The 24,934-nt window shown below is 51.8% G+C and overlaps 4 protein-coding genes across 4 annotated transcripts; 3 read left to right on the top strand and 1 right to left on the bottom strand.

Annotated features, from left to right (window-relative positions):
* Positions 1 to 1,548: 1,548 nt before the first annotated feature.
* Positions 1,549 to 3,473, top strand: PHACADRAFT_207695 (uncharacterized protein; the record flags this gene model as incomplete). The annotated part of the gene is made up of 12 exons (XM_007394248.1): positions 1,549 to 1,583; positions 1,636 to 1,670; positions 1,721 to 1,956; positions 2,041 to 2,047; positions 2,098 to 2,204; positions 2,252 to 2,401; positions 2,451 to 2,601; positions 2,659 to 2,674; positions 2,723 to 2,777; positions 2,838 to 2,873; positions 2,928 to 3,141; positions 3,200 to 3,473. 11 exons carry the CDS (start codon positions 1,549 to 1,551, stop codon positions 3,120 to 3,122), a joined length of 1,023 nt encoding a protein of 340 aa, XP_007394310.1. The 3' UTR covers positions 3,123 to 3,141; positions 3,200 to 3,473.
* Positions 3,474 to 3,775: 302 nt separating this feature from the next.
* PHACADRAFT_253601 (uncharacterized protein) lies at positions 3,776 to 4,468 on the top strand. The gene has a single exon (XM_007394247.1). It carries the CDS (start codon positions 3,847 to 3,849, stop codon positions 4,048 to 4,050), a length of 204 nt encoding a protein of 67 aa, XP_007394309.1. The 5' UTR covers positions 3,776 to 3,846; the 3' UTR covers positions 4,051 to 4,468.
* Positions 4,469 to 5,264: 796 nt separating this feature from the next.
* Positions 5,265 to 5,824, bottom strand: PHACADRAFT_253599 (uncharacterized protein). Its single transcript, XM_007394246.1, has one exon. The coding sequence runs from the start codon at positions 5,593 to 5,595 to the stop codon at positions 5,413 to 5,415; it is 183 nt and encodes a 60-aa protein (XP_007394308.1). The 5' UTR covers positions 5,596 to 5,824; the 3' UTR covers positions 5,265 to 5,412.
* Positions 5,825 to 24,596: 18,772 nt separating this feature from the next.
* On the top strand, positions 24,597 to 24,905 carry PHACADRAFT_194071 (uncharacterized protein; the record flags this gene model as incomplete). Its single annotated transcript, XM_007394245.1, has 2 exons — positions 24,597 to 24,689; positions 24,738 to 24,905. The coding sequence occupies 2 exons, from the start codon at positions 24,597 to 24,599 to the stop codon at positions 24,903 to 24,905; spliced, it is 261 nt and encodes an 86-aa protein (XP_007394307.1).
* Between the last annotated feature and the right edge of the window lie 29 nt (positions 24,906 to 24,934).

Here is a 24,934-nt window from a genome sequence, read left to right as displayed (position 1 = left end):
ACAGGGCGGCTGGAGTATAACCATCCGACAACCGGTGACCATACTTAATGGGGGTCACCATGATGATAATTTGTGTTTCGGTTATGTAGGGCGTGGGTGAGGGGAACCATTAGAGGTAGGTCTAATGTTTGGTAGGGTAGAGTCCATCGACCGGCTCGGTGCTCGTGCGAGGCCAGGGCCGTCTGGCGCGGTCCTGCGAATTCCTCTGCGCCCCCAGACCTTAGGTCAACCAGGTGAACCGGCACGGACCCTGTTGTGGCTGTAGCACAGGCCCTCATGTAGCAGTAGTTCTACGGGCCTTTATAAACAAGCGGAAAAAAAAAGATAGGAATATTCCGAGTGCTCCCGGAGGTCCCGTTGCCCGCTACGGGTGAGCTTCGTCCACTGATTGAGATGCGTGCCGTTATCGTAACATTCTCACAAGCAGAGCATCTTTCGCTAACATCTATGATTATCTCTGCACATAGCAGACTTCAAAGTTCTGGTGCCAAGAAGACCGCTTACAGGACCAAAGTGCAGCGTCGCAACGGAAGTCCTGGTATGACCCTGTTCACTCCCACAACGTCCATTGTGATCGCTAAATTTTGGCAATGGTAGACTGTCCGTTCTGAGCTGTCCGTTGTGCTAGTGCCCATGGGTCACGAGACGAACGGCGCGCGAGTAATAATTCTAATGCCACACCTCACGGCCGCAGATTGTTGGCCTGAAACAACCATCGCTTCAAGAACCTTGCATATTTGTCGGCATAACGACGCCTAGACAAACACAAGTGCCCAGCCCTACTCACACCTCTATGTCGCACTTCCGAGGTCGTCGGCGGGCCGTCCTGCGGCTGAGTCTTGCTTTCTCAGCGCACTTCCGACGGCTCCATTGTAGCTGTGCCGCCCTAACGTACAAGATGCTCGCATAGATTCAGCCTGTAATGCGGCGTTTTGGAAGTCCCTCAATCTTCGCCGTGATGCTCTGGCTGTCCACGGCCCGGCGACACCGAGAGAGACCCTAGCCCTGAGGTTCATTGCCGACCGCGCATGAATCCTGCGAGAGCAAGAGAGTACGCGCCGGTCTCTCGATGACGCCTTCCCCCTCCACTGCATACTGACACCTAAGTCAAACAGAAACGCTACCTGTTATTCGCTGGTCTGGTCTGACAGCTTGCTACTCAAGTGCGGTAGGACTCTTGTCGCGGCTTCGGATGATGAGCATCGTCCTCCCACAAGTTATATATCAAGGGTCCTGTTCGATGCCTATGCAGTGCACGATGCTGATAAGCCGTGCTGTCAAGTGTCTCATGCTGGCGCCGGCCGAACATCGCCCACCGATTTGTGATCGCTCATCCTCAGCTTAGGATCTGTGAGTCGCGTACGTGAAAATCGAATGCAATCAAAAGTTGGCACATTTGACGAGCGTGAATCAGCACATAGACCGCAGAGAAGCTTCCGGCTCTAATACAGGTACGCGCTCAGGGGTGCTGTGCGTGGTATATATCGCACTATCTGGATTCCTCGCCCCACACCGTAGCTCGCCCTCATCTTACCCGACACTGACGCGATGGATTCAGACTTGATTGAAGCAGTGAAACAGATGTAAGTCCGAAGTTCCGCTTTCGTGAAGCGTCGCTGACGACCGTGCCAAAAGACAAGCGCAGAGCTATGCCGACGTTGCAATGACAGGTATGTACGCTGAAAAATATGTTTTGGCGTACTAGCGAGCATTTACTTAGCGATCGTCGTGTTCGAATATCTCGTGACATTTGACCAGGAGCTGACCTGCGTGTGGCAGCGCAAGTTCAGCGCGACGTCAGTCTTGCTGCTCACCACTCGCTGGGTCATGATCATCAACCAGGCTATAGTATGGATGCCCTCAACACCTAAGACCAAGTGTTCGCCTCTTTCCATCTCAGAGAAGAATCGCAGTCCTAATTCTCCTGCAGATGCACATTTCATCCCGTCCAAGAGAGTGAGCACATGACGTAGGTATCTTTTTAGCTGCATAACAACATATGCGCCGTCTACGCTCTTCTATCTCTTCTCACTGGCGCAGATTGCTTGTAGGTTCTAGTCATCGCTTCTAAGCTAGATCACTGATTCCACACACAAGTGTTCGCGGCTTTCCGCGTGTACGCCCTCTGGTACGACTGGAAGTACAAACACTTCCTATTAGCAGTTGTTCTGACACTAGGATTTGTGCCTGTCGCAACGAACATTGTACGTCGTCCTGAATATATTTTACAGTCAGTATTGAAAGTTTGCAGTTCGGATGGGCAAACATTGTTCTGACCTACCAGGGTCCTTTGTTGGATGGATGTGCGGCGTATATCAACACCTCCGACGAGTTGAACATGATGTGCGTAACGAATGGGCCCATTTTAGCTGCTCTTACGCTAACAGCTGTCTCTACAGAAGTATGTGCATTCAGCTGGCCTTGACTGCACATTTAAGCTGCGCTAACAGCGCAGCGCAGTGCTCCAGCTTACTCGCAGCAGCGCTTTAGCGTGCGACATCATCGTGCTGATCGCGACCTGGCTCAGGACGTTCAGCCAGTGGCGGGAGGCGCGGCAGCTGCATATACATCTTCCTGCTTCTACTCTGCTTTTGCGCGATGGTAAGTGGCAACTAGTCAATTAAATACGAATTTAACGAAAGGAATGCTTCGCAACAGGTACAATTTACTTCATGTAAGTAGTCTAACTTCTGCAGCGACGGCACCCCTCACCACGTCCCAGTGCTTTACTCGCGATGAACATCGCTCAGATGGCGACCTTCTGGGACGCAAGCATCGTTAGTCTTGACCAATCTAAATTGCTGTAGTCGAAGCTCGCTGAGGCCATCTTTGTGCAGAACGCGAATATTGCAAACGTTCCGTTAACATCGATGGTCGGTTTCTTCCCGCTTCTACCCAGACAGCCGCGCTGATCACCTTTCCCCTAGCCAAACGTCCTCGTGAACCGCTTCCTGATCAACCTCCGTCAGCTCAGCCAGCCGACAGACCCAAGCGCAACATTGATGACGCTAGACACAAGTGCGCTTACTTTTGCAATGCCTGCAAGCGAAGCACTTGGAAACATTGGCGAATCATTAGAGTACGGCACAGCAGACAGCGCCATGGTTTCTGAGGTTGACTAAGGTAACCTTGCATGTGAGGGTAAGTCCGCCCAGTTGTGGCGTCTCTTTCTCGCAATTGACTATCCTGTCCGTTGCAGCCGCATGTTTTCTTATCTAAATCGGTCGTAGAGCTGCGACGCTTAACATACGGAACCACAGGCCAGGCTGTGTTTATTTTCAAACTTAACGTAGGTCCTAATCTACCTTACGATATCACCATCCGCAAGCTTGAGCCGCAAAAGCGAGTCCATTTCGAGCTCGCCACAGAACATCTCCTGCTTTCTCATGAGCATGATCGTAGTCGCCACCTATGCCAAGTATGCCATCAGCAAGACGTCGCAGTGCCCAATATTGTTGAGCCCGGTAATCACTTTGGGCGTGATTACACGACTACTCGCCTATGTTAACGGTCCGTGCCAAGAGTAAGTTGAGGGAGCCACTTACGATACTACAGCGAATTACGCGAGGGTAGTTGCTCTGCGGCAGTTAGTCGTCCACCTCTTTCGTCTCCTGCCCCCCCCCCCCCTCCCCTCTCCCCAGCCGGACATCCATAGTGGCTGTCATCGGCCTCCTTTGCGATGTGCTGGCTGATCCAGGTCGTTCTCAACGTCCGTTCTGCCGGCCAGAGGCGAGCGGAACCCCGACGCTGCCGTGTATAGTACCGCGCAATGTCGTTCCTGGTAACTCACTCCCGCTTGCCCCTCATCAACCCACCGCACGCATCACAGTCTGTCTCTTCGCCAAGATGCAGCAGAGGCGACCAGACATGCGATTGGTTCTGCCTTCGCCGTTGCTTCTAGGCTCTCGTCTCGCGCCGCTGGGGATTAGCATCGTCTTCTTCGTCGCCGCCTCCTGGATTTTGAACATCTCTTCTCTCATCCCGACGCATGTGACCGACCGCGTGCCTGCTATTTACTCGAAGCTGTCTGCGCCGCCCTCGCTTCGGTAACCCGTCGATGTCGGCGCGTACAGGCCTCCGTCTCGCAGCAGCCATTCAAGGCGAGAGCGTAGGTCGCGAGAGACGCGGATATGTGGACGGCTCACAGGGACCAAGGTCGATGGCCAGGTCTTAAAGCCAAGTGCCAAGTGCCACAACGTTGATGTGGTTGATATGACCGCTGATCGCTGGGGAAGTTTAGATCTGTAGCACTGCTGCTTGAGGTCATAATTAGCACTATGAGTAGTCAAAGGGTAGGGGGAGACTTGCAGGGAGAGGATATCCTTGGAATGGAGACCCGAGATAGCGCCAAAGTTGTCAGGCACGTAACAAACCCATGACACCACGTATATAGAGGTCAACAAGGCTATTGAGGCTCTTGCCGTAGGTCACATCCTGTGGATAGAAATGAGAGGCGCTAGATATATGAACAAGTAAGGGGAGAACATACAGCGTTCAGTGTCTACTTCGAGTAGTCTAGCGACGCGGCGGCGAGCCGACACAAGGATAATTCCCTATGGCTACGGGCTAGTCGCAGAAGGGTGTTTCCCGACCAGTTGCAAATGCGACTGCCCAGTCGATTCGTTGATATTGGCTGGCAGGGGTGGTGATTAGAGAGCATGCGCTAAGGACAGCACAGTTGAGTTCAGTAAGTAACGCCCAGCAATCAAGGTAGATTACGCACCTTGGCTTTCCTGCCAGCCTGTGCGTGCCATCCACTCTCAGATAAAATTCGGGTCCGTACTACAGCTGTTCTTCGTCGCAGCAAAGTAGATAGTGCCCCAGCAGGCGGGAACATGCATTCGGGCGGAATCTCTGCAGCAATGTCCTTATATCAGCCACGCAAAGGGGAGCAGGTTAATGGAGATTCAGAGACGCACGCTCATCGTCCTTGGTGAACGGCTGGTTCGTCTTATATTGAACCAGCACGTCAGCGCTGGAAAGCCGCCGCGCCAGTGAGTGCCTCCACAAAATGCTTTGCTTCAACCTCGGACAGGTAAGCTGGGCGGAGCGAGGTGAAGTTTTCGAGCAGGCCCTACCTGAGCGCGCCCGTCGAGGCCAGGCGCTCCTTCCAGATCACAGAGTCATGCGGAAACACGATGTTGACGAACGAGTCGATCTGCGGAACGCGTTAGCGACTGCAGGACGGGGCGGGCGGGCGTCCGCCACCTACGTACGCTTGTATAACCTCGTTCACGTTTAGTTCGCTGAGAAATTTCCAGTAGCCAAACGTCTCGTACCTGAGTTGCTGCTTCAGGAAGCCCAAGAGCACTTGGATGTCCATCGAGCACCTATACGAAGGAGACGGCGAGGACGACGTAGGCGAGGATACGCTCGGGGTAATAGTTCGCGAGGATTCCCCTGCAGTCCCTGTTATTGGCGGTTCAGCACCTGAGATAGCTTTCGGTAAAGAGGGATGGGACAATCAACCTCGTCAAGCTTCTCGGCATCCAAGACGTCCGCAAAGTCCTTGGATATCAGGCTCTGGACATACGCCGCTGGGTCGGTGCTTGTTGGTCTCGCCATAGCCGAGTATGTCGAGGGCGAGCATGCCATAGCCTTTGTCCTCAGACGAGGCACATTGTGGCGCCAGTCGCAAGACGTGATGGGAAGCTATAGCATAATAGCAGGGTCGGCTTGGAGGACTGAGCAAGGGGGAAGTGGCAACAATATGCCAGGCCGCGGGAGGTAAAGAGGTCCTTGTGCAGCGATGCGTCCATAAGATAACGAAGTGGACGGTAGAGATAGTGGCAGGCAGGCTGGCGTCTGCAGTGAGGGTTTGTGGCAGGCGATGTCGCAAATGTTTCCCAAAATTATGATGCAATCACGAGGCAGTTTTGGTGCAATTTTGGTGCAATTTTGGGACGTCCCCCTCGCGAGGGTGAAATTTGCGACACAACGGGCGGGTGTCCAACGTCCTTCACGACCTCCATCCTCCGCTGCTCAGATCATATTATGGGTGATCGCTGTCCTGCTGCATCTGCTTACTTTCTGTCGTCTGTGCGCACTGCGGTCATGGCAAGTCTAACTGAGTACTGACCTTGTGGTACGTCTATTTGTGTGGAAGACGGACTCAGCTCAACCCATCAACAGAACGTGCATATTCGACGATTCAGTAATGCATATGCTACGCGGTTGCTTTGAAGGGTGAACAGAGTGGTCGAAGCGATGAGGAATCTTAACGTGTGTCTCCTTGATTGCTGTGTCCTGCACACCTCGCTCACGGACAAGTCCAGCAGCTCTATCGAGCTAGTCATCTCTCGGCAAAGCGGCTAGTGTGACTTTGACACACAAGTATTTATTAGTTCCGTCCTTCTGCTCGATAGGACCCTTCACAGAGGTACATACGACAAGTCTTGCCGAAGTACTGTTTGGCGTTTCAGCCTGTCCACTCGTGGCACACCCAGTACGCAGGTGAGTTCTACCGTCAAATGCACTCCATGCGCTTCAAGTGAGGTGGGATTCTTCAGGCACATATTTCAAGCTTCGGTGACGCAGACTTTGCGTTTCTGAACATCGTCGCTGCATATGACAAGTTTAATTCTACCGCCTCGTTTCCGCCTCTTCACACCAGACCCGAATGGTCGTTTCCCTCAGCCTTTACTGTTCGCTCGAGGCATGGCCCATTGCCCGCGGCCGTGGAGATGTGCTGCCATCGTCGAACATGACGTAGGAGTGTCACGAAATGTTCACAATAGCGATATCTCGCACTATCTTCCATCCCGAATCTACATCGTTGAGATCCAGAAGCAATGCACCGGCCGAAGAATTGGGGGAAAATAACTCACAGCGAAGTAAAGTATTGAGAAAAAGTGAAAAAGAAAGAAAGAAAGACTGTTCCTGGCAGAATATCTATTCTGCGCGTTCAGCAAAGACCACATTTAAGGTACGTAATCTCAAGAAGCTATGGATGTGCAACCGATAACCATTCCGGCAGATGTATTCTTCCCTTGCAATATGCGTCTTACTCGCACCGACGACAGAAGATGGTTGGGCCAGTCCTCACAGTTTCATCGCTGTCCAAGCCCGCGCGTGTGACCTTCAACATTAATCACGCAAATCCCGTGTGCGAGTCATGAAAATGCTGGTGTTTGAAGCGCTGGTACCCTTCGAGAGAAAGAACGGAACAGTAGGGATAGTCACTGTCTGGATGGTGAGGTGAGTCCCGCATAGAGCTGCACAGGATATCGCTGACAGCGAGGCTAGTTTCAGTGTTCTGGGTGCGGGTGTTCTTTCGATTTTGCGTTGTGCCATGCATTGTCTTAAATCTCGCGAAAACTCGACGTATGCGCGCATGCAGGCATCTTCCCGGTCTTAGACCGGTACTCATGATCTTCGTGCATCCCAGACCTGCTGTCCATAGCCGTGCGTGTCTAATCGATGCCTGTTTCAACAACGCGTCTTTCACCGCGAGTGCGATGAGGGGGTCGCAACAGCATGCTATGTAGCGCGTTGACAACCGTGGGACTAGATAGAGTTTGTGCATGCACTCGCATTGGCGGAGCGGCCGACAGCTCATGGCCATCCCCGTTCACGGATCTGCTCGGCATTGCAGTCTGCATGCCGAGGGCCCTCCTCGTCACACGGTCTCTGCGCCTCGTTTCTTGTCCACGACAACGCTGCGAACGCGAACACATACAGAGGAAGCTAAATTCAAGATATCAGCGATACTGCTCAAAGTACGTCGTTTTCATCTAGATACTAGTTCTGGCGTGCTGGGCCAACCATCATGCGTCTCTGCGGCGCCGCACTACTCTGGCTTTGCTCGCCCAGACTGTCATTGAGCTGCGGCGACCCACGTTCACTCATGCCGTAGTTCTATGAAACTGACTGCTACGCAGAAAGGCAGACCATAGACGATACCCATCCGCTGCCGGTACGTGGGGGCAAGCCGACGGCGATCCACGCAATCTTTCTCATTACATCTGGGCCAGCCTTCGTAGCTTGTTCTCCCGCTATAGCCACTGCAACAACTGTGACGGCTATTGCTACTTCAACTTCCCTAAGCCTATCGCACGTTTCTCTGGCAGGCTTGCCCTGTGACTCGCACAACCTCAATATTCACGCGCTTTTTCTGCTAGGTTTTTGTTATCTTACCGGGCTGGTAATCCAAGCATGGCGGATCTTGGCGAAGCTGCAGATTCTCCGGTGCGTTTGCAACGGTTACACTCATCTTCGTATCATATAAACTAACGAAGACTTTTTTTTACCCTACTCAAGACGAACACGGGAAAAACTAGAACGAGCGGCAGTGGAGACGACTCGGATATGCTCAACTCGAGCAATCTAGCGCCGGTGCGTTCTTAGGATGGAAGCACGCTTCGTGCGAATGCCACGTCAGGCCCAGCGTGCTGATATTCTCTCGCAGGCGGGGAACACGGGATGGCATTTCGAACTGGAAGGGACGCCTGTCGCGGTCTCTTGCGAGGGTCCTCCCTGGCAATCTGTTGCCAATGGCATGGCCGTGATTCCTACTGCGCTCGAACAACGTGTCAGGGGGAGAGGAGACTCGTACACAACCTCGGAGGAGAACCGGCTGAACCTCTGGGGAACGGTGCAACTTGCAAGGTCGGGACGTGTCTCCGAAAAGCTCTTGTTCAGATCTCGGGATGCGGACAATAGCACAACGTTTACCTTGGAGCCGTCTCGACGCTCTGAAGTCCCGCTTCAGCGACTGCACGTGGGCCATGGTACTATAACAAATACGTTGGCAGCCGCGCCCTGTGTCGGCATTGATCGGCGGGACCTGCTCGGCACCCTCAACCACATCTTCCAAACCGACTACTCTTTGAACACCCCCGGTCTTGAGAGTTGCTTGCAATATTTTGCACAACAGTCGAAGGATATTGGTGAACTATACGGCTTCTTGCGTCCTTGGTGGCGCAGTGATTTCCGCGATGTCGTGCAGCAGGTAGACGCTCGCAAACATGAGCTCGAGACAATCCGTCGTGACGCCGTCCGTGGCTCCTGCATTCAAAATTCCAAGATTCCTCCGCGCCATGTATGGGATCTACACTCTAACCGTGTCCTCCCCCTTCACGCCCTTCCCCGAGAGGTGGACTCGAATTCTGAAGATATACCATCCAACGTCTGGTGTGTGTCGCATAGCTGGGTTGACGATAAGGACCGCGTCGATGTATGGACGAAGATCAACGGAGAGCAATGGCCTGTCCCTACTCCACGCGATACCAGCCTCGATCACGTTCGCATAGAGCTACTGAACATGGGTGCCGAGTATGCGTGGCTGGATGTCTTGTGCTTAAGGCAGAAAGGACGAGACGAGGCCGAGATCCAACGGCAAGAGGAATGGAAGCTCGACGTCCCCACTATCGGTTATGCGTACTCTCGTCCCTCGACACCCTGTATCACCTATTTCAATGGCCTGGGTCTGCCTCTCGATACCTCACCAGCTGTCCTGCGCTCAACGCGACAGTGGTTCAATCGCGTCTGGACATTGCAGGAGTCTCCGCCCAGCTGGCTTCCAGGAGGCTTAACTGGCAGACCTCTCGCAGATCCTCATGCGTTCTTCGACCGTCTTCGCGGTATCGTGACGGCGGTCAATAGTCATAGCGATGATTTCAGCCTTGCTCAAGCTCTTCGCGAACGCTCATGCACCAACGAGCTCGACAGGATATCCGGGCTGGCGTACATCTTCCGTTGCCGCACACTGCCTATCTACGACGAGAACGTGGATCCGGAGGTCGCGTGGACTCTGTTACTCAAGCACATGGACGCCCAGCGGCGCACGGCGATTTCGCTCCAGTATCCTCCGTGCACCCCCTTTGGCCTATGGGGCTCATGGCGAAGATTCTTGTATTCTTCAGAGGCCCTTCATACCGGCGAACCCCGCTCTTTGGCGGGAACCTCTGAGGACGGCAGCCTTAGGCTCGTAGATGCGAGTCAGCTCTATACCAATGCGCAAGGTGTATACTCTCACCTTGGCTATGTCACCCAACAGTGTTATATTCTGCTTGGCGGTAACACTCAAGCTGGCGCGGAAGAATTCCAAATATATTGTGGATACTGGGGGAAGTCTGTTAAGCTCTCGATCCTCGACAGACACGGGATCCTCCTGGGCGGCGTGCCGTACTGTTTGATCAAAGGCAGAGAAGAAGACGTGGAGAACTGGGTTCTTGGCGAAGTAGTTGGAGACCAGATTGTAGATGAAGGGGAGACGCTCTTAGTCGCAAGATGGGCGGTCATCCGAGTCCATGAGTACGAAGGCCAACGGCTGGAGGCACAGGTAGCTGCCGGCGGGCGACAGAGGCGGATAGTATACTGTACCACAGAAGAGGCGGCACGTCGAAGCTCGAGAGCATGCGACTACATTGCGGTACGTGATTGTCATGCTGGGACTCGCGGTGCCAGTGTGATTGACTCCAATCTCGCGCCAATAGGCGTTCAACGAGCTAGCCGAACTCGAATTGGCTGATGGCTTTAAGACACCTTCGGTTCGTGTGAAGCCGTATAAATATCGGTTCTCAATGCAATTGACACATGTGACGGTCAGCATTACATGTTCTGCACAGTACAGAACAGGCCCCACTTGCGCATACTACTGGCTGACATGAACCCGCCTTGGATGCCCAACAATGATCGTCCCATCGTGGCACAGATAGTCATTCCGGAGTTTATCAATCAGCGGATTGAATCTGGGAGCTCTTCCGCTGATGGCAATCGGGCCGTCGTCTGGGGGCTGATTCAACTGACTTCGTTGTACGGGACCGCATCTGCCCGTGATCTTTTTCAGTCCTCGGGCAGGGGAAAATGTTATACTCTCCAGCCTCCTACGCTCTCCGCCATCCCTCTGCAGTGGGTACACGTTGGTCAAGGAGCGATACCCAATGCACTCGCAGACGTCTCTTGTGACCTCCTATCGATTGACGATCTGCTCGCTAAACTCAACGACGTCCTTGGTACATCTTATCCGCTCGAAACTCCCGGTCTTCGTGACTGCTTGGAATATGCCGTCGGCACTTCACATGACTTCGGGGAGGTATACGGCACGCTACGCCCGCAGTGGTCAGACCGGCAACGGCCAGATATCTTCATCACAGCACTCGCCGGGATGAAGAATCGTCGTCATGAGGACCAGCGTAGGCGGGAAAATGCAGTTCGCGGCCACTCCATCCAGGACTCCCGACTCCCCCCTCGACGTGTCTGGGACCTCTACAGCAACCGAGTCCTTCCCTTTCATGTGGTGCCTTGGGAAAATTACGAGGACTCTAGTTGCTTGCCCGCTGACCTGTGGACCGTGTCACACAGCTGGATCCACAAACAAGAGTGCGAGTATGTCATAACCCCGATCAACCAAGGCCGATGGCCCGTCCAAACTCCGCGCAGCACATCACTTGACCACGTCCGCATCGAGCTGCTGAATATGAGCGCTCAATACGTCTGGGTTGACGTCCTCTGTTTATGGCAGAAGGGCAACATAGACGACGACGAAGCTCGGATCGAGGAGTGGAAACTCGACATACCTACGGTCGGACATATTTACCAAGCCTATCCGCACGGAAGACCGTGCATCACGTATTTCAACGGTCTGGGCTTGCCATTTTCTGTGTCACCAATGGTTCTCAAATCGGACTGGCACTGGTTCAATAGCCTGTGGACCTTGCAGGAGACCTCGCCCAGCTGGTTACTCGGTGGACTCACTGCGGCATCTCTCCCCGATAGCCGGATTTTTTTCTCTCGGCTCCAGGATCTCATCTCGAGCACCCCCCGACGGGACCGATTCGTCGACGTCATTCAAGCCGTGAAGAGTCGCTATTGCCCCGCAGAGCTTGACAGGATATCCTGTCTTGCTTCTCTCCTGCAATGCCCGACGTTGCCACTGTACGACCAGTCGGCTCCCTTGGAGACCGCTTGGTCGTTGCTCATCAAGCACATGACTGCACGCACCAGGACTTCTCTCTTCCTCCAGTACGAATCTGATGAGCCGTTCGGTCTCCTGATCTCGTGGGCGAAGTTTCTGGCATCTTCATCCCCATTGCTACCCCTCAATCAGACTCTCGATGCAGAGGAGCTGCAGCTGGTGCAACCCCTGGATGTTTGCATCAGTGAGCCCGGACGGTATTATCATGCTCCGTATGCTACCGGACCATGCTACGTTGTATCCTCACCCAACGACACATACCCAAATATTGGTGGATCGCAAGTGTTCCGACTGTACTTCTACGATCGCGCAGAGCCCATCACCGTGCAAGTCTCCGCTACCGAAGCATACGGATACCTTGTCCCAAATGTTCCGTATCGCTTGCTCGGTGTCGGGTATCCCTGGAAGGATTGCTGGATTGCAGTTGAGGTGGTCGGGGAGCAAGATATACAGGGCAAAAAAGCTTTTGAGGTGGTCAAATGGGGTGTGATCCAGATGGACGAGGACAAGGGGCGGAAATTTGTTGGGTTGAGACTAGGAGAAGACGATAAAAGAGTGACGTATTTGTGGGGAGAGGAAGCCTTAGCCAGGAGCGGGCATGTCGACAAGTACATCGAGCACACCTCTTTCAAGCTCGGCGCAGCTGTTAACGTACAGGAAGAGAGCGAGCGGACACCGCTGCATTTTGCCGCACAATATGGCCGGATCGACATCGCGCGCACCCTTCTCAAGCAAGGAGCAGTAGTCAACGCACAGAGTCAGGGGGGATCAACACCGCTACATTTTGCCGCACAACAAGGCCACGCTGACATCGCACGCATCCTTCTTGAGCACGGTGCAGCTGTTGACGCGCGGCAACAGGCTGGTGCTACGCCGCTACACATCGTTTCACAAAATGGTCACGTCAACATCGCACGCATCCTTCTCAAGCACGGCACAGCTGTCGATGCACAGGATCACACAGGATCGACACCGCTACATATAGCTGCACAAAGTGGCCGTATTGACATTGTGCTCACCCTCCTTGAGCGCGGCGCAGCGATCGATGCACGGACAGAGGACGTGTGGACACCACTGCATATCGCTGCACGAGATGGCCATTTCGACATCGCGCGGACCCTTCTCGATCGCGGAGCAGCTGTTGACGCGCGGCAACAAGCCGGTATGACACCGCTACATATCGCTTCACAAACTGAATACGTCGATATTGCGCTCATCCTCCTCGACCGTGGCGCAGCTATCGACGCACGAACAGAGGACGGGAAGACCCCGCTACATACCGCTGCAGAAAGTGGCTATGTCGACATTGCGCGCACCCTTCTCGACTGCGGCGCAACTGTCGACGCACGGACAGAGAACGGGAGGACACCGCTACATACCGCTGCAGGAAATGGCTACGTCGACATCGCGCGCATCCTTCTTGACCGCGGTGCAGCTGTCGACGCACAAGCGGAGGACACGTGGACACCGCTACATCTCGCTACACATCATGGCCATGTTGACATTGCGTGCACCCTTCTCGAGCGTGGCGCAGCTGTCGACGCGCGGTCAGAGGGCAGACCAACACCGCTGCATCTCGCTGCACGAGGCGGCCACGTCGATATCGCGCGCACCCTTCTTGAGCGCGGCGCAACTGTCGACGCATGGGGAGAGGGCGGGTGGACATCACTACATCTGGCTGCACATTATGGCTACGTCGACATTGTGCTCGTCCTTCTCGACCGTGGCGCACCTGTCGACGCGCTAACAGGGGTCGGGTGTACACCGCTACATCTCGCTGCACAAGGTGGTCACGTCGACATTGCGCTCGTTCTTCTCGACCGCGGCGCAGCTGTCGACGCACGGGAAGACACCGGGGAGACACCGCTACACACCGCTGCAGGAAATGGCCATGTTGACATTTCGCGCACCCTTCTCGACCGTGGCGCAGCTGTTGACGCACGGACAGAGAGCGGGGAGACACCGCTACATATCGCTGCAGGAAATGGCTATGTCAACATTGCGCTTGTCCTTCTCGACCGCGGCGCAGCCGTCGACGCACGGTCAGAGGGCAGGTCAACACCGCTACATCTCGCTTCACAAGATGGCTACATCGACATTGCGCTTGTCCTTCTCGACCGCGGCGCAGCTGTCGACGCGCGGACAGATAACGGGAGGACACCGCTACATTTCGCTGCGCAAGATGGCCACGCCGACATCGCGCGCACCCTTATCGACCGCTACGCGGCTGTAGACACACGGTCACGGGGCGGGTGGACACCGCTACATACCGCTGCACGTCATGGCCACGTCGAGATTACGCTCGTCCTTCTCGACCGTGGCGCGGCTGACGATGCACGGACAGAGAACGGGAATACACCGCTACACCTTGCTGCACAAGATGGCCACGCCGACATCGCGCACACCCTTCTTGACCGCGGCGCAGCTGTCGACGCACAGGCAGAGGGCGGGTGGACACCGCTACATATCGCTGCACATTATGGTCACGTCGACGTTGCGTCCGTCCTTCTCGACCGCGGCGCAACTGTCGACGCGCGGACAGGGGAAGGGAAGACACCGCTACATGCCGCTGCACATCGTGGCCACGTCGATATTGCGCTCGTCCTTCTCGACCGTGGCGCAGCTGTCGACGCGCGAAGCAACAGCGGATGGACCCCGCTGCTCTATGCGGTCTGCAGCGGACACACCGGCGCTTCCCGCGTTTTCCTCGACAACGGCGCCGACGTCACAGCCGTGGGCATCGACGGACTACGTGCACTGGACCACGCGAAGGCGGAAGGAAATGCTGAGATCGTGCGCCTGCTTCTCGACCGCGGCGCCGAAATCCACGCAGAGGACCCGCCGCACGGTGAACCCGCGGCCTCGAGAAGTGCATGGACATCATGGATAGGGCGTATTGTGCATACGTAGTCTGTATGTATGTTTGTATTCCTGCTCAGCAGATTTCTCACATGTTCTCGGGATAGAATACTCTGAAGACCCATGCATATATCTTGTCAATGCAGAATGAAATATTACACTTGAACACTCCACAGCTGCATACCCTACCCCTCTCTTCCCGTCTTCAAACCACTCTTGTTGAGATTGTTGAGACAAAATGTATCCTCGGTGATCCGTCTATGCCGATCTGCGTCATAGGAGATAGCATGAGTATGAACGAAAAATAGCAATAGGCGAACATGTCATTAGGCCGCACAGTGCATGAGAAGGTCGCAGCACTGGAAGGGCGAGGATTTTCACCAGTCGATGAGCTTCCCGACGCGCTTGGGAATTCGCTACATGCTTGCTTCCGCTCGACCCCGCGAGTGTTCATGAGGACAGAATGCCTTGAGATATGCCCCAAGTGAAGGCAGCTTGGTGAGTGAGGCTCGCGGGAGATCACCTCGGCTGCGCACCCCATTGAGATCCCCAACCCAAGCTAGGTGTCCAAGTGCGTGAAGCGCACGTCGGACACTGGCTCTGAATCGCCAATAACATGCTCAACGATGGTCTATTCGAATTAGTGTCAGTTTGGCTGCACGGCACTGCAAAACCTTTCTACCACCTCTTTATTGAGCACTCGCCTTTGAGTCCTACCGTACGCCCGGCGCCCGTGCTTCGTGACCTCTACAAATACTGGGATATCCTCGTTGCTTGAGGCATGTTACCCGGCGAATCCATGCGGACACTCGGAAGGCATCTCGTCTGCGCGGATGGTAGTTCTGCCTCAGACCTACGTACTGGATGATGCTGTTCTTGCTGGGGAATCGCCTGTTCACGATGTGTCCACACGTCATCGGCACATTGGGCGGTCAAATATAATGCATTATAATGCACCGTCGGGCATTTATAATGCGTTATAATGCGATTTTTAGTGATTTTTGAGTTTATAATGCAAGATAACGGACCAGATCGCATTATATTGCATTTTAATGCAATGTAATCTCCGTCCCTTTTTGCCGATGGTTCTGCAGCGTCGGCCCTTGACGTCGTACGTCGTAAACCGGGAGTCTGGAAAAGGAGAGGCTATATTCCGTTTACGGCAGGCGGATCAGCGTACTCGTTAGCAGCTCCTATGGTAGGGTTACTCTAGTCTCCCTAGGCAGACCTTATCTAATCAGCCGATGATAGTCGATCGACTTCGGTAGTAGGGTTACTCTAGTCTCGTAAACCATCTGCATCAGCAGCGCTCGGACGGAACCGAGCGAGACTGCGTCGGACTTTTGAAAACCGAAGTGCAGTCTCTGCTAGAGCGTCTGGTGACCAGTAATATGCCCGGGACTGGCAACTACGCCAAATTTCACTGAATATGGGGTGTACTCACCAGCACCCACTGGTATCCAGTGAAGTCCAGTGCTAGTCTCCAGTGGCTGCCGCTGTTGGCTGGTGGGTAACAGTGAGTAACAGTGGATGGCAGTGAGACACACTAGATTCCGCTGGGCTTCACAGGTTGCCACCGGCTACCAGCACACATCACCAGCGATTTGCATCAAACATTGCTCGAAACTGCTGGTGTATCGAGTACCAATATAAATACAAATATTCTTCTGTAATGAGCTTGATACATGCTTAGCCACTGGCACCTGTGTAGATGCCTATTCTCCTCTGAATTGCACACTATCCCAGAACTCAGCTCTCACTGAAGTGTCTCTATGCAGTACACTGTCTGAGTGCAAAGGGTGTGTAAAATTGATTGCTGGATGTGTCCCCAAGTGGAAGTAGCTGTAAGTAATTCTTTGAGGCATATTGTACTACACAGACCTGGTTAGAGACTCCTGAGAATTTTTATAAACTTTCTACAAGCTCAGAAATGAGCTATCAAGCAGTGAAGGCAGGCTGCCAGCAGTCACATTAATATTTCAACAGCTATGAGCCTTGTTGTTGTGATTCTCAGGAAAATATATATTTTCTGAGTGAGAATATGCATAATATAAGCCATCTATGCACAAAGCATGAGACCAAACCTGCCAGATACTAGTCTTAAAATGATTTGTTCATGAGAGTTAGCTCAACTTGGAAAGCAAGTCGCACACCATGGCCCAATGTCACACACTTCTGCCCAAAGGACCAGTGAAAAATGCAAAAAATTATTATTCAATGACATATACTAATAATAAACAGCATATGTTGATGGATAGTGATTGCTGCTGTCAGAACTGGGCAATTACGTCATTGCCCTGTACGGACTAATGGGGATATCATCATATGATCTCTCTATTATCTTGTAGTAATACGACATCTGATTACTCATGCTTAGTATACATGCTTACACTCACAGTACCATAGGTCTTATAGCAGTATCAGAGGTCCTGACTCACATGTATATATACTGGCCCTGTAGCACAGAATAAAGCAAGAGTTCAGTCGCACTTTCACAGGTTATGAGCCCCGGCCTCACGGCCAATCTACCCCCACTATACTAGTCTCATTGCTGAAGAAGACCCCTCGGGAAACCTCGGTCCCCTTCACCCAGTTTTAAACAAGTTTATCCACGCAGTTTACAAGTAAGTCTCGTTGCGTGCTAGTGGCAGACGGAGCGCTCACGCGTTCATTCCTGCGTGAATTCTAGTGCCAAAGGATTTGCCCGCTCGTCCCCCTCACTCTGTTTTCCAGCGGTACAAGCACTCCGCCGGCTATGCGCCTGCCTCTGGCAATGCCAACGACCCCGTCGAGACCGTCCCGTATAGTAAACGCTGCGGCAAAGAACTACGCCTGCCAACCCCAGTGCTCACCCTCCCGTTCCCTCCAAACTCACATGAGGGCAGGCGCCTACGTCGCAAACAGTTCCGCGAGCACTACGCGTCCGACAAGGCCGACTTCGAGCAGCATCTAGCTGCACGCGAAATCCAACAGGCGCGCGAACGGATCCTCGCCGGTCCGTCAAAGCCGACACTCGAGCAGCGTCTCGCTGCAATCCCACCGGCGACACATATGCCGATCGCTCCGAAGCCGATACTCATCGACTTCGACAAACACACTCCTGCCGACCTTGTCTGCATCTTCACTCCGAAGTTTGAAGGCACGCTCAAACGCCTCGATGTCTTCGAAACTCTCGAGCTCAATGACCTCAACTCCGACAGAGTCCGCAATCTCCGCTGACTCATTGAACAGCTCACGCGCATCAAGCGCTGCCTAGCAGACATCTGCAACGTTGTCAAATACGAGGAGTGGCGCAAGTGGGAATTAGGGTGTAGAGAAATAGGGGATATCTCGTTCAAAGGGCTACGCAAGAACAAAGCCCAGATTGTACAAGTGCTTAGTGCAGTTTACGTGAACGGATATTTTGATGCAGTTAGGTTTTACAAGAACAAATAGATACTTTGTATATAACACTATTGTAACAATCAGAAAGAAAAGTTCTACTCGGAAACCTGACTACTGTGTGTTTATTTCTAAGCAACAACAAGAGTCGTAGTTTAACTGGTTCTTTCGTCCAATTCCAACTCTATCCACCTCTCGGCTAAATCGGCTTAGCTGGGATAAGTGGTTTGCTCAACAGCGTTCACAATCACTACCTCTCAGGAGACAAATACGGTACCTGAAACTGTAGAGACAAAACAGGAAACCCTCGTGGAATTCAGACAGCGACTGAATATCCAGGAAGACGACACACCATGGGAATCATTGACAGCATATGAGCAAACTCTCGAGTTGTTCTTTACCCCACAATACTTCAATTACGTAGATGACACACACGGTCCACTGACATACGACGCGTCAGCAGAGTTAATTAACCCTGACAACAAAATCATCCATATCTTCTTTCCAACAACCTCCGACACATATTCGGAGCCCTACGCCTGTTATCTCAAACAGGAAAATATCGAGGTCGATCTCTACTATAGACTGATCAATCAAGTCTACAACCTCGAATTCTTGGAAGACGATTGGAAATCACTTCGAGTGACATGAGCCAAATCATACGAGCTCAATTTCAGTGAATTCTTCTACAAAGTCGGGTTAACTCCAAAGGAACGTGAAACACTCTACGCATACACTTGCCTCCTCTTTGTACACGATAACAATGTCATCCTCTTCTGACCCGACTAAGCTCGCCACCTCTACCATCTCGCAATTTGATGGCACCAACTATAAAAAGTGGTCTGATGCAATCCGAGCCTTCCTGCGTTATCAGGGAGTCTGGTACTTGATCCAGGGATACAGCTCCACAGCGACCATTCCTGTCCCTGGTCTTGGCAGACTAATAGCTGCAACAGGTACACCCACGGCTACGGAAATTGCAGCTCAAGCTGCACGGGATGAGAAAATGACAAGGCACTGGGAATCATCCAGCTCTACGTTGCGCAGAGCCATTGTCATCTCGTTGATGACAAGTTCTTGGCCCTGGACGCATAGACTGTGATCAAGGCTGGCTACGAGAAACCTGGAGCGATAGGCGCATTCGTTGCCTTCCAGAAGCTGTTCAATGCGCAGCTCTCTGACAGCTCCGCGCTTGGTCCACAACTCGACACACTCACAGAGTAGTTCAACCGGGTCAATGCAGCAGGAATAGAGGTCAAACCTCAGCTTCTTGCTCTGCTCATGATAAATGCTCTCCCCAAGTCGTACCAGACCATCGCTGGTACAATTCTCACTACACAGACGGATGTTATGCTGCTCACAGCGGCACTCATCAAGCCCAAGATTGTCGAGGAGGAACAGCGCCGCATCGCAAATCGCACTCAGATTGCACACGTCTCGAAGGCGCCCCTTCTTGACAAGAAGTGTGAGAAGTGTGGTCACAAAAATCACATGATGGAGCAACACTGGGACACAAAGCCGGCAAATTCTGGCTTGAGTTCTGGTAATGGCAACAACACGCAGCAGCAGCAGCAGGGTGGCGGAAAGCGCAAAAAGGGAAAAGAAAAGGGCAAAGCAAAGGACAATACCGCGACTACCACTCAGACAGTAAATACTATTAGACTTGTTGATGTACCACTAGTAGCAAAGATCGAGGAAGAATCCATCTCTGTTTCTCTTTATGCTAGGGTGTCAAGTCTAAGTGGATGGTCGACAGCGGTTGCACGACCCATGTCACACTGTACAAAACTGACTTTATTTGGTACCATGAATTCCCTAAGCCAGGTCATGCACACACGGCCAGCAAAGGTCAGACTATCGAAATCAAAGGTCACGGTGAAATTGCTCTGCAACATCGTCTCACAGATGGACGAATTCAGCATATCCGGTTAGAAACTGTATTATACGTACCAGAAGCGGCAGAACGGTTCTTTGTGCTCAGAATGCCTCTCAATAATGGTCACCGTATTGAGATGGATGGCAAGAAGTTTAAGTTACTCCGTGGGTCAGACCCAACAAAGCAGACAGTTTTAATAGAGGGCGAATATGAAAAGTCGTCAGGTTTATATTGGCTAGAAGCTGAAGTCCTCACTAGGACCAGTAAGATTAAGCCAGGAACATTAATATTGGTTAAAACTGACGATCAATATACTTTGTGGCACCGTCGCTTCAGACACGCTGGGAAGAAATCAGTTATTCAACTACCTGGCAATGTTAAAGGTGTCCCGGATAAGATCTCTGCTCCAACTAGGGATACTCCTTGTGATGGATGCAAATTCAGGAAGTCTCGTCGCGATGCATTTCCTGTGTCTGACAGTTGTGTGGATCATCCCCTTGACTTAATTCACATGGATCTTGTCAAATATCCGTTGTTATCACTCAACGGGTACAAGTTTGCCCTTACCACCCTCGACGACTATTCCTCATTTGGTTTAGTCTGGTATCTGAAACGGAAGTCTGATGCCTTCTCTGCCTTCAAGCAATTCGTCGCGTGGGCGGAAACACAGGCTGAGCGCAAGCTCAAGGCTATACGTTCAGACCGTGGGGAGAGTTTTTAGGCCGCGAATTCGATGATTTCCTAGCAGAACGCGGAATAGAGCGTCAACTCTCAGTGGCGCGAACACCACAACAGAACGGCAGAGCAGAATGCTGGCAACAAACCATTCAGAATAAGGCAGAAGCTATGCGACATCGCGCTGGCATGATGTCTGGGTTCTGGAAGCTAGCATCAGAGACTGCAGTACATATATACAATCGACAACCTCTGCGCCATCATCAATGGAAGCCACCCATCACTAAATGGAACGGCACTGTTCCAGACGTATTGTACTTTCGAGTATGGGGCTGCAAAGCCTATGTCCACACACATAAGGATGCGAGGGTCAATAAACTACAGCCAAAAGCTAAAGTAATGATCTTCGTCAGGTACGAAATCAGTACAAAGGGTTACCGATTCTGGGATCCAACAGCCCGGACCATCGTTGTGTCACGCGACGTCACCTTCGATGAGTCTTTCTTCCCCAAATGAGATGAAAGGCCTCGTGAGCCTGGAATGTCTCAAGATCCAATTCCACCTGTTCAACCCGACCTGCCGAACCTGGACCTCACCAGTCCAGAAGACTTCACACCTGGTGATCAATCCCCAGACAACGCACATCCACAACCGCAGTAAGACGAACCGCAACAACAGGATGATGACAAAGTCAATGACGATCCAGCCGATCATTATGAACAATATCGAAACCCAACTTCGGAACCATATGAACATCCAGAGATACCATTCGCTCCTGGTCCACCTCCTGGATCACCTCCACCTCAGAGAGAACATTATCGTCCTCGTCAGAGCAGACAAGCCGGTCCATCTCGTCAGGCAGCACCACCTGCTCCTGATATTAGGCAATGATGGAATCTCGAACCACAACCTGTGCCATATCCAGCCAGACCACAGCACAAGAATGCAGGCCAATGCCATGTTCCCGACAACAGCTATGGTGACGTTCCGCCCACAGAAGCATGGCGTCAACAGGAATGAAACATCCAATGTGATCAACGAGAAGAACGAGAAGCACGTGAACAGCGTGAAGCCTCTCCAATGGACATTGATGATCAACTCCGTCGGAATATATTCCAATGGATATGTCATGCTCACCAACTTGACCCCACTACGTACCGCGAGGCAATGTCTTGCCCAGATGCAAAACAGTGGGAGATCGCGATGAAGGAGAAATTCAAGTCTCAGGAGGAGAATCCCACATGGATTCTGGTCAACAGACCGAACAACTGGAGAATTGTAAAATGCAAATGGGTTTATGTGATCAAGCCCGATGGCCGCTATAAGGCACGTCTCATGGCCAAAGGATTCACATAGATAGAGGGGATAGACTTTCAGGAAACCTTCTCTCTCGTCGCACGCTATAAAGCTATACGCTTCTTACTTGCACATGCCGCACTCGAAAATTGGGAAATTGAGGCAATGGATATCAAAACGGCCTTTCTGTATGGCGAGCTCGACAAGGAGATTTACATGGAACAACCAGAAGGCTTTGTGAAGAAAGGACAAGAAAAGATGGTGTGTCGATTAAAGAAGGCAATCTATGGTTTACGCCAAGCCTCACGCACCTGGAACAAGAAGCTACACACTACGCTACTCAAAAATGGATTCAAGTGCATGCGCTCAGATGCTGGCGTTTATGTTTACCATCACGACAAAGTCAAAGTTTACCTCATTGTTTACGTCGACGACCTTCTACCGATAGGTTCAAGTTTACCTGAGATCCAATGAGTCAAGAAAGTTCTTGCAGAGAAGTTCCAAATGCGAGATCTTGGAGCCGCTAGTACATTCCTTGGAATGCGGATCACTCGTGATAGAAACAGCAGGTGTCTGGAAATTGACCAACAGTTGTATACCAAAGGAATCCTATCTTGGTTCCAGATGCACAACTCAAAACCTTGCTGCACACCGCTGCCCGAAGGCATACATCTCGAGAAGGCCGCGGAAACATATACTGCTACCGACGCACTCCGTCATCACTATCAGTCCATGATTGGTAGTCTCATCTACTTGATGATTGGTTCACGACCCGACATCGCCTGGAGAGTCACATAACTCTCACAGTACATGCAAAACCCTACGTCACAGCACATGGAAGCCACGAAGCACATCTTCCGGTATCTCCGTCATACTACTGAGTATCGTATCTGGTACTCTGGATCAAATCAGTCCGGTTTGATAGAGTATTCCAATGCAGACTGGGGCAAAAATCGGGACAACCAGCAATCAACAACCAGTTTCGTTTTCTTGATGGCCGATGGAGCAGTCACATGGGCATCTCGGATGCAAAAGACAGTGGCAAGATCCTTGACGGAAGCCGAATACATGGCACTCTCGGAGGCATGCTCTGAGTTAGCCTGGCTAACGTCACTCCAAAAAGAGTTAGGTTACTTCCCTACTGCACCACCACCTTTGGTAGCAGACAACCAAGGGGGAATCTTTCTTGCAGTCAATCCCGCTCACGACCGAAGGCTCAAGCACGTCGACATTCGATATCACTTCATACGCAAATACGTAGAAGAGAAACGAGTGGATATAGTCTATGTTAGTACGGATGAAATGATTGCCGACACATTGACAAAACCACTTGGTGCAACGAAATTTGAGCATTTCCGGTCTATGCTAGGCTTGGTCTTCAGTAAATTAGGCAATAACTAGTCAAGTGGGAGTGTCAGAACTGGGCAATTACGTCATTGCCCTGTACAGACTAATGGGGATATCATCACATGATCTCTCTATTATCTTGTAGTAATACGGCATCTGATTACTCATGCTTAGTATACATGCTTACACTCACAGTACCATAGGTCTTATAGCAGTATCAGAGGTCCTGACTCACATGTATATATACTGGCCCTGTAGCACAGAATAAAGCAAGAGTTCAGTCGCACTTTCACAGCTGCCTGCCAGTGGATGTCACCGGTGTTTGGTGGTGTCTGCTACCTGCCATGTGAATCGACCAGACCAAATACCAGTGGCAGCCAGCGTAGCATGCTGAACACTAGTATATCCCAACATATCTCATTACTTGCCACTGATATACAGCAATATTCACCAGTTGCTGCTGTATGCTGATGGGTTCCAGTGGACAACAAATGGTGGTGTTTACAAGCTCTCACAGCGACGCACCCATACATGGCAAGGACCACCGGCGAACACCAATGGCCACTGGTGAGCACCAATGGCCACCGGTGAACACCGGTGGTTACTGCTGGAGGTTGGCGAATGCCAAAGTTGCAAGTCACAGGCTTATAACTCCTGGTGACAATTGCTTGGGCAGGTGTGGATCACGTGCACGTGACCTCGACATGTGAGACGCGGCTCATTAACAGCTAGGTGCCGGCCATGCACATCTTGCCTTCCACTCACTCTTTCTCTGCCGAAATTTTTATACACCCAGATACTATGCTCTATTAGTAGTATATTAAGCAAAAACCGCCTGATGACATCAAGAAATTGTAGATTATAATGTCAACTGCTGATGCTACTAGCAATTCCACTCCAGATAATGAATTCTGCTACCATGTTCTTGACGAAGCCCGCCGTAAAGCTGCAAAAGAAAGGAAATACAACTCCACAGCATTTCATGCAGCTTTATCTGCGAGAATCAATGAATTCTTTGGTTATCTGCCCCATGAATACCAGCTAGACATAAGCGAGGCTATAGAGCTTGGCCTCGACTGCATTCTCGTCGCAGAAACTGGAGCAGGCAAGACTCTGACCTTTGTAATGAAGCTATTGCTCAAGATGTAAGAGAAGAGAATGGTGCTTGTAGTATCACCTTTGAACGAGCTACAGAGGGACCAGGTAGGCTTTTAGGTGAAACCCGCATATATACACACATTTACCATGCATACACATACGCAGGCTCAGTGGTTCAATGCTGCGGGCATATCTTCAACACCTGTAAACGCCTCTATCTGGAGTAAAGACCTTGAAGAGGTATGTGATTATTTTTTCGAACTTCTTTGCTGCTAATCAACACCTCAGAGAATCAAGAACTTCGAGTTCCGGGTCCTCTTAACATCACCGGAAATGCTCTTTAATAAGACATCCTTCTCAAAGATTGCTCATACGCCCTCCTTCATGTCCCATGTCGATCTTATTGTTGCAGATGAAGCCCACTGCATCACTCAATGGTCCGGCAAGGCCTTTTGACCTCTGTTTGCTGAGCTCGAATCCCTGCA

Source organism: Phanerochaete carnosa, assembly GCF_000300595.1.
Source record: "Phanerochaete carnosa HHB-10118-sp unplaced genomic scaffold PHACAscaffold_4, whole genome shotgun sequence".
In the NCBI taxonomy this organism is placed as follows: Eukaryota; Fungi; Basidiomycota; class Agaricomycetes; order Polyporales; family Phanerochaetaceae; genus Phanerochaete; species Phanerochaete carnosa.
This window is presented reverse-complemented; position numbering and strand designations above follow the sequence as displayed.